At 30.5% G+C, this 12,328-nt stretch overlaps 3 protein-coding genes across 3 annotated transcripts in view; all 3 read left to right on the top strand.

Annotated features, from left to right (window-relative positions):
• Positions 1-1,312, top strand: part of LOC106756995 (importin subunit alpha-3-like) — a 1,510-nt gene extending 198 nt beyond the window's left edge. The window contains exons 2-5 of the mRNA XM_022779030.1: positions 142-220; positions 404-532; positions 759-886; positions 1,048-1,312. Coding sequence (XP_022634751.1) covers positions 142-220; positions 404-532; positions 759-886; positions 1,048-1,312 — 601 coding nt within the window. The remainder of the gene's footprint in view (positions 1-141; positions 221-403; positions 533-758; positions 887-1,047) is intronic.
• Positions 1,313-4,461: 3,149 nt separating this feature from the next.
• On the top strand, positions 4,462-5,244 carry LOC106757663. Its single transcript, XM_014640396.2, has one exon. The coding sequence runs from the start codon at positions 4,586-4,588 to the stop codon at positions 5,069-5,071; it is 486 nt and encodes a 161-aa protein (XP_014495882.1). The 5' UTR covers positions 4,462-4,585; the 3' UTR covers positions 5,072-5,244.
• A 4,862-nt stretch (positions 5,245-10,106) lies between these two features.
• LOC106757662 (protein RTF1 homolog) lies at positions 10,107-12,217 on the top strand. The gene has a single exon (XM_014640395.2). It carries the CDS (start codon positions 10,169-10,171, stop codon positions 12,140-12,142), a length of 1,974 nt encoding a protein of 657 aa, XP_014495881.1. The 5' UTR covers positions 10,107-10,168; the 3' UTR covers positions 12,143-12,217.
• Positions 12,218-12,328: the final 111 nt, after the last annotated feature.

The following is a 12,328-nucleotide window of genomic DNA, read 5'->3' as shown; positions in this document are numbered from 1 at the left end:
AATGTTCAAGCTATTATTGAATTAGGAGTTTGCCCAAAACTTGTGCAACTTCTTCAGTACGTGCTTTTATATATCCTCTCTTCCCTTTTGTGTGTCTATTCATTTCCTAGAAAAAAAAAACATTTAAATTTCATTTAGCAGGTACCCATCAGATAGAGTTATTCTACCTGCACTTGAGGCTTTAGGAAATATTGCTGCTGCTGGTGAGGCTCATACACAGGTAGAAAGGATATGTTTCACATAATTGTTATACTGTGGGGGCGAGGTATCAGTGTGCAGAGCCTAATTACTTATAGTCATTTAAATACTGAGAAAATATCCTTTTTATGGTTCCTTCAACTTTTCATCTTGTGTTTTCTAATTCCGTTGCTACTAAAAAAAAAAAAGAGTCATTTATTTTCAGTTTCTGATCGATAATCAATTGCTCCCGTGTCTTCGCCAACTCCTTACGCGTGAATACACAAAAACCATATTTAAAGAAGCTAGTTGGACAATCGCAGTTATCACATCTTGGACTGGAGCTCAAGTACAGGTAAGAAAGGCTAATGGATCACTGAGTCCATATTATTTTTCTAGATGAATGTGATAGACATTAGATATCCGTTTAGGAATACGCCTACCTGAGAGTGGAGGAGAGAAAGTGATTCTGTTTTATGTATTTATAGATAACAAGTCATCATGAGGATTATGGAAATGTGTTTACATAAAAAATAGTGAAACAAACCTCTGAAAAAATGGTTATTATATTATTTGTGCAGGCTGTGATCGATGCCAACATTATTCCTGCTCTTGTTAAAATTGTCCATAATGCTGAGTTTGAGGTGAAGAAGGAGGCTGCCTGCGCGATCTACAATGTCACTTGTATAGGATCTGAAGACAATATCAGGTATAAAGACAATACCTGACGTCATTATGCTGTTTTTGGTGCTGCAAAATCTCTGCTCTTGTGCATATTATTATAAGGATCAGTTCATTTTTCATAAAGCCATTTTTATATTTTTTACCATCTAATAATTTTGACTGCTATGATGAACATTATTATGGTAGGTTCCTTGCGGCTGAGGGTTGTATTGAGGCACTATGTGAACTCTTGACCTGTCCAGAACCAAAGCTTTTGGGAATTTGTCTGGGGTGCCTGGTGATCATTTTGGCAGTTGGAAATGCTGACAAGGATGAGAAAGGCAATGTTTTTGCTCAAAGGCTTGAGGAATGTGGAGGATTGGACAAGGTTGAAACATTGCAACTTCATGAGAACAATGACATTCATAAGAGAGCTCTGTGCATTTCGGATTTCTTTCGAGCAGAGAATTAGTTGGAAGATACGAATACGAGCGTTAGCTAGATTGATTTTTCACTCGGAGTTGATCAACCTAACACTTCATCGTCGTCATCATCGTATAACATGCGCTGAGAAAACACAGTTGTAGAATAGGTCTGGCATTGTGTTTTATCACTTTCTTAATTCAGCTAAAAACATTATAATTGAAATCTAACTAGTTAACTAGATAGTATTAGATTAGATTAAGAAACTCAAATAAAACAGTTGTTATAATATCTAGTCTGTATAATATGTTACTATAATCAATAAATAAAAACAAACCAGAATCTCTTTTGTTTTCTGTAGTTCAAAATTTCTATTAGCCTTTTTCATCGTTCAAAATGAAACGAAATAGAATATAAGCCGAAGAAATAAGACGGCATTATTTAATACCTTTCTTACTTTTAGATTCACTAAGATGGATAGGGGAAATTTAAATAATATCTAAGAAATTATAAGTTTTAATATGACTAGTGTAAACAAAAAACTATTTTTTCTCTAATATGGCTTTTTAATACGGAAATATAAGGTTTAGCTACATTTTATTCGTGAAAAAACAATTACTATATATATATTATGCTTTTAGTATCTAACATCATGCCCGACTAAAGCAAGTAATAGAAATAGTGAATATTTAAAATGTTGTCTATTATACTAACATAATTACATTAAAAGGAAGGATAATAATATTGACTAAATCTTAAATTAGAAATGATTTAGAAATAGAATTACCAAATTAAATAATTTTTAATAACTAACCCCTAATTTTGTTTTAAGTAAATATAAAATGTAAAAAGCAAAAACATGACGTGAGGTGTATGTGAAAACATTAGATTTATTAACAATGTTGACACATTTCTATCAAAGCGCTGTTATTCTATTTGTATGTGGCAACATAAGGTGATGGTTGAATTTCATTTATGTCATCCAGTGTTGATAATATATTTTTGTTGCCATTTGTTTAGAAAGTTTAAACTTGTCTTGTTCAGATTTAGAAGATTTTGGATATTAATTAATTGGATGTGGTGGGTTCACATTATCATGAATGTGGATTTGGGATATTTTTCTGCACCTATTTGTTAGTGCGAAAAATGATTGACGATTAATTTAGTTAGTGATTTGTTAAGTATTGAAGTGGGTGTGGTCCAAAATGAGTGAGCATTAGATGAAGCCCAAAACATGCAGAAGAAGAGAGAAGGTCGGTTAATAATCTAAACAGTCCTTTATTACGGTTAATCAGTCTATTTTGTACAGCAAGAAAAGGTTATAATAATTGGTTTAGAATTTAATAGAAGCAATATATAGTTAATTTATTTACGTGTGTTGGTTGGAAAGATAAAAAAGAGAATAAGGAAAGTTGTTGTTGAAGACGTCGGTGAAAGCGATTAAGTTGAGGTTGCGTGGGTGCGGCAGCCTCTCATCAAACTTAAACCGGTGACCTTCCCAACTACATTTTTTCCAAAACCATTCACAGCCTTATCTCTCTCAACCTCTTTATTATGCCATAAATTTTCAACCGTACCAATCACCAACAATTACATAACAAAATCTTAATTAATTCTCTTCCCTACCTCTACCTAGCAAGCTTAATTAAACTTAACAATCCAACACTTTCTCCTTAATCATAACATACAACCGACCACCATGCCAACTACTCTTATAATTAAAAACAAGCATGGAAGAAAAGTAGAAAACGGTTTCGCCATCTTCTTGCTCAATTTTTCGTGCATGCATAATTTAAACTTATATATTGGTGTCCGAAAAATAGCCCTGGTCAGTTTTGATTGATTATATACAAAATTAAATTATCTTTTGAAGTTAACTGTATATTTTTGTTGATTTAGTAAGTTATGTATTTATGCGTTTCTTTGAATACGTTACTCTTTAAAACTCTCAAAACATCATCCAATATTGTTTGCAAATATCGTTCTTATATATTGAATTCTCTTTACTTTATTTTTCATTTAGACACTCAACAATGAGTATAAAGCTATTGTGAGTAATCGAGTGGTACCTCGTCTTATATTATTATTAACCCTTTTATCACGGATTCGTATTGGTATTAAACAATAAAATATCCTCTAAATAGGTCAAAGTATACATAATCAGAAACATCCTAAGAGGAGTCTTTTACAAATGCAGGAAAAAGATAAACCATGCTATTAGGAAACAATTATCTTAAGTGTTTTAAATTCCTGCTAATATGCCTGAAACTTTCTTTCAATATACGGATTTCACCATTAACAATGTTCGTGCTTTTCTGATTTATAAAAATTCTTAGGCTTCAAAACAAAACATGGTCATTCATTGGCAACAATCTCTAGGTTTCCTGATCCCATGTTGCTGATAACAAAAAAATGTCTGACGGCCTTCAACTACAAGGAAACAATGTTTGTTAGTTTACATAACATATTTATTTTTTAACAACAAATATTTAATCTTTGAAACAGATGTCGCAAGGAAACTTTGTGGTGGCACTGCGGCGACTGACACCACCACCTACTCCCCATCTTCTTCTTCACCAACAAATACAGTGCTTATATTGATTAACTGAGAAGTTTATCACAGTATACCACTATAATCCAGTACTATATCTTTATTTAGGATGTGATTATTTGTTTGTTCTTTTTCAATGAACTGAAATTAATCTCTATTAAAAAATATATAAAAGTAATTTATCTTTTTTATGTAACGGTAAGATATCAATGAAGAAAGACAGCATATTTCTGTTATGTTTTTCATTTTTCTCTAAATTTTAAATACAGTGATATTTTTTAGACTGAAAGGGAAAGAGTTTTACTGATCGATATATTTTCTAGAAAGGAAACCGATCAAATCTTAAAACCACACGATATGATTAAAATTTGGAAAAAGGTAAAAAATAACGTTAAAATAGAAAAACAGATTTTTATATGTTGTTGGAGTGTCTAGTTTTAATATTTTATAAAAGAATTACATTTGTTGATATTCTTAAATTGCAATGACACATAAGTTGTTGCTAAATTAATTAATTTTTATCTTTTTAATAAAATTAATGTTATTTTAATAAAATTAGTTAGTGTTCCTGAATCACTATTAAATGAGGCATTAAAGTGAGAGAGGGGCAGAGATTGAAATTTTGGGGAGATGAAAGGTTAAAGTGAGAGGTGGAGAGCTATATATGAGAGAAGAGACTCTCTCCTTTCTCAACAGGTGAAGAACACTTCCTCTTTCTCTGACTTGGATAACCTAAAAGAGCATAAAGCAATCATCATCACCGTCCTCACCATGGCTCTGGTAGCAGAGGATGTCAAGAGCAGATCGGAGGTGTACCACGGCGACGAAATCTGCCAGGTGAAGTCCAAAGAGCTACTCAAGGAAATCGCTCTCCCCAATGGTCTCTTGCCCCTCAAAGACATAGAAGAGTGCGGTTACGACCGAGAAACCGGTTTCGTCTGGCTCAAACAGAAGAAGAGTTACACTCACAAGTTCGAAAAAATCGGTAAACTTGTGTCCTACGCGCCGGAGGTCACTGCTCATGTAGAAAAGGGAAAGATCTCCAAGCTCACCGGTGTGAAGACGAAGGAGCTCTTGCTCTGGATCACGCTCAGTGACATCTACGTCGATGACCCTCCCACCGGCAAAATCACCTTCAAAACCCCCGCTGGGCTATTTCGGTCTTTTCCTGTCTCCGCCTTCGAGATTGAGGAGCAGGCTCAGGCGAGTAAGCGCGTGGAGGAGCCAGCTGCGGCTGTGCAAGTGAAAGAGGTCTGATTCATTCTCAACAAGCTTCTGTCTTGGTGGTTACGGTGAATGAATCGAGAATGATATTTACTGTCAAATTAAGTTTTATTTATGTCAATCTTTTTATTATTAATGTTATTATTATGATGAAATTAATATGATACTGCTTTTTTAGGCAATTATAGCTCCTCTCGATTTGGTCTTATTATGATGAAATCAATCTTTTAGTTTTTTGGTATTTGACATGTGGAATTTTGTTTTGACAGCGAATAGTTTTAGCTTATATTTGACGCGGTGGGATATTGACAGGCATTAATTTACTTCTGCCTAACCTACTGAAATTATGACATGAAAAGGAAATCTTAGGTCACTTTGTTTTCATCAAGAATCGGTTAAGGAAATTGAAAAATAAAGAAAAAGTTTATAGTAATATTTTGATTTATGAAATGGTGTAAAATGTGAACCAACGAAACTGTTAGGTGATGAAAGGCATGTGGGATAAGATAAAGTGTGGTTTTTTACTCTTAGGAAGTAAGAGTCATAAAAAGAACGTGAGCACCATACCGGAACAATGAAAAAGTGTAACCGTACATTGCGGGCCACTGTAACACCCATCCTTCATTATTTACTTTTTTTTAACTATTTTTTTTTTAAATGGTGACTAATCTTTCAAGTATTCAAATAGCCAATTTCTCATGACATATGTCTTGTCATGTATTAAATTCGTTTTATTTATATAAAAATTAATGTTTGTTTGCAAAATATATATTAATGATATTTATTTAAAGTTGACTATTTCTCACTTATAAATAAGAAGGGAGGAAAGGGAATATCAAATAACTATACCACGCATTTAAGGAATATTAAAGCAATTTTGAAACGTATTTGAAAACTAAGATTTCAGGGCTCTTGCAAACCTTATCGGTTTGAACTTCGAATGGATAAAGTTATACCATCCGGTTACTTTGGTTAATAACTAGTAACTATAAAGGGCTTATTTTAATAAATTCATTTCATGTTAATTATTTTGTTTAATATTGTACTTTATTAGTCAATATGAAAAAGGAATTTATTACATTATTAATAAATTATTAATAATTAATTAAAATTTTATTAATTTATTAATATATGTTTTATTGATTATTTATGAATCGTCTTTTTTTAACATGTTTATTCCTATTTTCAAAATCATTTTAACATGTTGTTTATTTCTATTTTCAAAATCGACAGGAGGAATATTTCTTGCTATTATCTTGAACTTTTAATTTTTTATTACTGTTGGTCTAATTATAATTTAAAGATGACTAATCACAATTAAATGATTAATCAAAATGGTTTTATGAATAAATATGTTAATTGAAAGGTTGACTGTAACACTAATGTACTTTTAATAGTTCAATCTAATATAACTGTTTTACTTATTGAAAAGTTGATTGTCTAGCTACCAGTTGATCCAACAACATATATTGCATATCAATAGTTTTAATTTTTTTGTTATAAATTAATTATGTATCGTATTAATTTTAAATAATACAAATTAATTGAATACTTTATTTAGATTTAGTAATAAGTCCTTAAATAAATAAATAAAAAGAAAAACAGAAAGAAACTGAATTTTGAAATGTTTTAAATGATAAAAATTAATTGAATATTTTATTTATATTTGGTAATAAGTCATTAAATAAAAGGAGGAAATTGAATTTTGAAATGTATTTTAAAAGAATAAAATTATAGGTGGAATTAAATATATTTGCCTAAAGTAATTTGAATAAAAGTATTATATTTATTTATTTGTTTTGGTAATATTGAAGCGACCTTATGAGTTGTTTATCAATTTGATTTGAAATTCTAATTTAGTTTATTTCAATTTAGATTAAATTTGTTTCTAACTTTTGGAAAGAGTTGACATTGGTTAAACATTAAATATTCCATTCCTTGCATAACTAGTGGATTAAATTTTAAATAAAAATTATAATAACTTTACAATTACCAAAAAAGAAATGGGTGTGGACAATAAATTTGTAATTTCTTTTAACAATTATCTTTTTTATAATTTTTTATAATATAATTTGTGATTAATTCGTTTTAAATATTTTTAAAAATAAATTTAAACAGATCAATAAAATAATGACACATGTTTTATTATCAAAAAATTATTAAAAAAAATTGTTAAATATTATGATGTTTTTCAATATAAAAACCAAAATTTATCTTAAATATAAAACTTATCAAGTAACCTCGTTCATTTCCGATCACATCCTCTTTTTCTTAATTAAGATAATTTCACCTTATTTATTTTTTTTCTTCTCAAATCATGGTTCAAATGAATTTAATTGTAATAGAGCAAGAAATATTAAATGCATATATGCTGCCATGTTTTTGTTAATATTTGTAAGATCATAGTCTTTTTTATAAGAAACAATATTCTATAATAATGTATCATAGGAAGAAATTTACTCTAAATTTAGATACCATAACCTACTCTAAGTTTTATTTATAGCTATATAACATTGTTGGTTTTGTTAATGTTCTAATTTCATTGATGTTTGGTATGAATTTTCCAGGGAAACCCAATTTAATGGGTGAAAGCACGTGGCACAGATAGATTCATTTTAAAGCTTGACAACTTAACGTTAACACGTGTATCTCAACATTTAATTTCAATGCATTTATACAAACTACCAATAATGTAGTCGTTGAGTTTAAAATAACTAACATGAAAAATATATGACAAAAAAAAATATAATTTAAAAAAAAAGGGACAATCCTTACGCTTGCATGTTAACTTTATCCACATGTGGACCAATATTGCATTACTATCATAGTATAAAATATATCTAACTAATTAACGTGGATTTGTGAGATAATACTTTTATTTGGGCAAATAAAAGATAATTTGGCCATCTATATATTTTTTTAAATTTTTCTTTAGTATTAGATATGAATATTATTACGAGTAATCTTTCATTCTTTAAATTGAATACAAAATGAATGTTTACATATGACTTTTTCATCGTATTTTTAAAATTCATTTCATCTCATTTAAATTATTAAAATACAAATGATATTATATATATATATATATATATATATATATATATATATATATAATCTTAATTTTATTTTTTTAATCATTTTTTATTACGAATTTATTTTCTATATAATTATTTCACTTATTTTATATCTACCAGATCTACATACATAACAAAAGTATTTTCTATTTTATCATAGTTATATTATCAATTATAGTAAATCAAATAATTTTTATGTTTTATATTTGAATATATTTTTCTTAATATTTTATTTTTTTTAGATAAAAGTATTTAATTTTTAATTTCAATTTATTAAATCACATAAATTCTTTATTTAGTAAGTAGTATAAAACAACTTATCTTCTTTATTTCTTTTTATCCTTAACTTTTGTTTCAAAATTTTTGTTTTACTAAGATAATTTTTATTATCTTTCAATATTTCGACTAGATTGATAGGTGAAAAGCTTATTTTAGATTTAATGTTTTTTTCTCTTTTCATGTTCTTTATTATATATTTACTCTTTTTTTTTGTGTGATTTTTTGTTAAATAATGTATCAAATTATTTCTAAGATACACGTATGATTATTTTAATTTTTTTTTTAATATTCATTTATGATTCATCTTTAGCACGTAGATTACTGTTTTGATGAATAATTATTTTTATTTTTTAACTCTATGTTATAACTATTATTGTAATTGTATAAAGACAATTTATTTATTATAATATAATAATTTTATGTCATTGTTAAGAATAGTTATTCTTTATATAATTTCGTGGTGTGCAATAATTCTTTATTAATGTATAAAAGAGAATTTTATTAGAATTTAGAAAAAGAAAGTATAAAGACATTCATTAACGTTTGTAAAATTAACAAATATTTTAGTTTTGATGAAATTTTATTTGTTATCTTCATTTAAAATATACATAATTATAATTGTTTTTCTAAATATTTGATATTCAACAAACAGTCATAGTCATTTTAATATTGAAATATTTGATAATATTAATTTTCTTTTGGCTTGATTTTTTTATAAAAATTAATTAAGTGACAGTGATAACAGGAACGAGTATACTCACAGTTGCAATTTTTTACATTAGTATAGTGAAACAATTTTTTTTATATTAATAGTAAAACAAAAATGTTACACCTATATTAAGTATGAATATATAGATGTAGATGATTTTTTTTTTTCAAAAATAAGTATGAGATAATAAATTTTATTCTTGCGTTGCCCCCATTGTCACTCGTACTCTTACCTGTATTTTTCTACATCGGTATAGTAAAAACATATATATATATATATATATATATATATATATATATATATATATATATATATATATATATATAGTGACTATTTTTTATATTATATTATTGTTGCTATTTTTATCACAATAGTCTAAGTCAATTGTTCAAGCAAACTAATGATTTTAGATGAAATTTGTACTTGTTTTTAAAATATAAAGAGATATGTTATATAGAGAAATTTGTTATTAATTTTATTTTTGTATTTTATATATAAACTAAAATTTGAAAAAATATTAAATATTTACAATATATATAAAAGATATTCCTAAGATTAAAAAATTTCCTAAAAATTAATTTAAATAAAAATATATTAAGTACGTATTTTTAATAGATAATAGTGATATAACAAAATTGTTTATATTGAATCAGTCAAGCATCATATACCCAAGTGATACATATATAGGAGTAGAGGACTAAAATACAGCAAAAGGCACACAGTAATCCCCGGAGGACCTCTCAAACTCTCGCTGAATTACGTAATTTCTACAAACAGAACCACTTCTTACTGGAATCATATTCCTCGTTTTGTTGTTCCCTCGCACGATTGCCTCTCATCAGGTGTTATCTTTTCTGACTTATTATTATTATTATTATTTTGATTTTGTCACTTTGAACTGCATTACATATTGTGAACTATTAAGATGAGTCAATCGAAGTTCTTGATAAGTCTGTTAACTACTGCATATGATCTTATCGTAAAATTTCCATTTACGTGGGTTGTAGTGGTTTTTGGGGTCTGACTCATATAACTCAAGACTGCATACATATCAACACAGAAGAGAGGATGGCAGACTTGGAAAACATGCTTCTTGAGGCAGCTGGAAGGACGAGTTCTCCGGTCAGAAAGCAGCACAAGTCTCGGAACTCGAAATCAAAACGTGAGGGTGGTGCGGCATTCTCCGATGGTGGAAGTCATTCTAGAGAAGAATACTCTGATGAGGGTGCAAACAAGAAACCACAGAGGTATTCATCCCATGTTCCACTGAAGAAGAGATTAGACGTCAGCAGAAGAAGTAGTAACAATAGTAATCGTAATGAGCATGGTGGGGGTGACTTGGAGGATGGTGTTCCTGATAGAGATGGTGGCAGCAGTGAAGAATCTGATGTTGGAAGTGATCTCTACAAGAACGAAGACGACAAACAGAAGCTCGCAAATATGACAGAACTCGAAAGGGAGATGATTTTGTCTGATAGAGCAACCAAAAAATGTGAAAAGGAATTCAAAGAGAAAATGAGATCGAAGAGGGAAAACAAAAATGCAAGTGCAAAGACTGGTTCTGCAGCAAATTCATCTTATCATCCATCATCTGCTAAGGTTCGTTCCTCGGCTAGAAATGCTGAGAAGACGGCTTCCAAGGGAGATGTTCTAAGTGAATTGCGCGCGAAAAGGATGAAGCAACAAATCTTAGACCCTCGTGATAAATTGGGAAAGGCTTCAGGATCAGGCTCAAATAGCAAGCAGAAACCTGGGGTCACGGCAAGTCCAAGTAGCTCTAGTCAGAGTGAGAGTGTTATTCGGTCTGACAGTGAAAGAGACTCGTCTGATGATGGTGGATTGGGTGACAGTGATGATGACAAGAACATTCATGAATCAAGGATGCCAACTTTCGAGAACATAAGGGAAATCACCATTAGGAGGTCAAAGCTCGTGAAGTGGTTGAATGAACCATTTTTTGAGGAGTTAATTGTTGGATGTTTTGTGAGAATTGGCATAGGAAAGTCAGAAAGGGGACCTGTTTACAGGCTCTGCACAGTGCAGAGAGTTGATGGAGGTGACCCAAATAAGCATTACAAGGTAGAGAATAGAGTCACTCACAAGTATCTAGTCTGTGTGTGGGGAAGTGAGAACTCTGCGAAAAAGTTTCAGGTGGCTGTAGTTTCAGATTCTGCACCCTTGGAGAGAGAGTTCAGACAGTGGGTTAGAGAAGTTGAAAGAACTTGCAGCCAAATGCCGAGTAAGATGAGTGTATTGGAGAAGAAGGAGGCCATAAGAAGAACAAGCGCTTATGTTTATTCAGCCGCTACTGTGAAGCAGATGCTAGAGGAGAAAAAATCAGCCCCATCTAGGCCACTGAACATTGCAGTGGAGAAGGATCGTTTGAAGAATCTGTTGGAGGTTGCAAAGTGTAAGAATGATGAAGCAGAGATGGATAGGATCTTGAGAAAGCTCGCGGATTTGGAAGCATCTCGTAAATCCCGGGAGAATGATGCCAAGGCTTTGAGGCTGGCTGAGATGAACAGGAAGAACAAGGTTGAGAACTTCAAGAACTTGTCTGAGCATAAACAGTTGAATGCCAATTTGAAAGCTGGTGAGGAAGGCTATGATCCCTTTTCGAGGAGGTGGACAAGGTCGAGGAATTACTACGGTAAAGATACTGAAAAGAATGAAGATAAAGGAGAAAAGGATGGTGAAGTTAGTAAGGGGGAAGAGAAAGAAGAAAGAGCTGTTACAACAAAGATTGGTGTTGAAGTCACTGAATTAGCATTGCAAGCAGCTGCTATTGAAGGGAAGTTGATTGATACCAATGCTCCTGTGGATGGTGGAACAGAATCATACATGCTGCATGATTTCGACTTGCCTATCTCTTTGGCTGAACTCAAGAATTTTGGTGGACCACAGGGACTCAAAAATGGATTTCTGTCAAGGAAACAAAAAATAGAAGAAACAGTTGGGTGCCGGGTTTCTGAGAATGATGGGAGTAGGCATGCACTTACATTAACTATCAGTGACTACAAGAGAAGAAGAGGACTTCTGTGAAGTTCCGAGATTTAGTTTTACACAGCGTCTGCTATCGAGATCATTTTCTACAGGTTATACTTTTAACATGTAGTAGATAGCAAATAAGAGGTGACCAATTTTATTTATTAATTTAACATAAGTGATGCCTTTTCTTTGGCTACTCGGCAGGTTTCTAATGTTTTCATGCTTTTGTTTCCATCATTT

Source organism: Vigna radiata, chromosome 3 (genome assembly GCF_000741045.1).
Source record: "Vigna radiata var. radiata cultivar VC1973A chromosome 3, Vradiata_ver6, whole genome shotgun sequence".
In the NCBI taxonomy this organism is placed as follows: Eukaryota; Viridiplantae; Streptophyta; class Magnoliopsida; order Fabales; family Fabaceae; genus Vigna; species Vigna radiata.
This window is presented reverse-complemented; position numbering and strand designations above follow the sequence as displayed.

What these genes read in the sequence shown, in the direction of transcription:
- LOC106757663 (XM_014640396.2), top strand. Translation starts at nt 4,586, where the DNA reads ATGGCTCTGGTAGCAGAGGATGTCAAGAGCAGATCGGAGGTGTACCAC.
- LOC106757662 (XM_014640395.2), top strand. Translation starts at nt 10,169, where the DNA reads ATGGCAGACTTGGAAAACATGCTTCTTGAGGCAGCTGGAAGGACGAGT.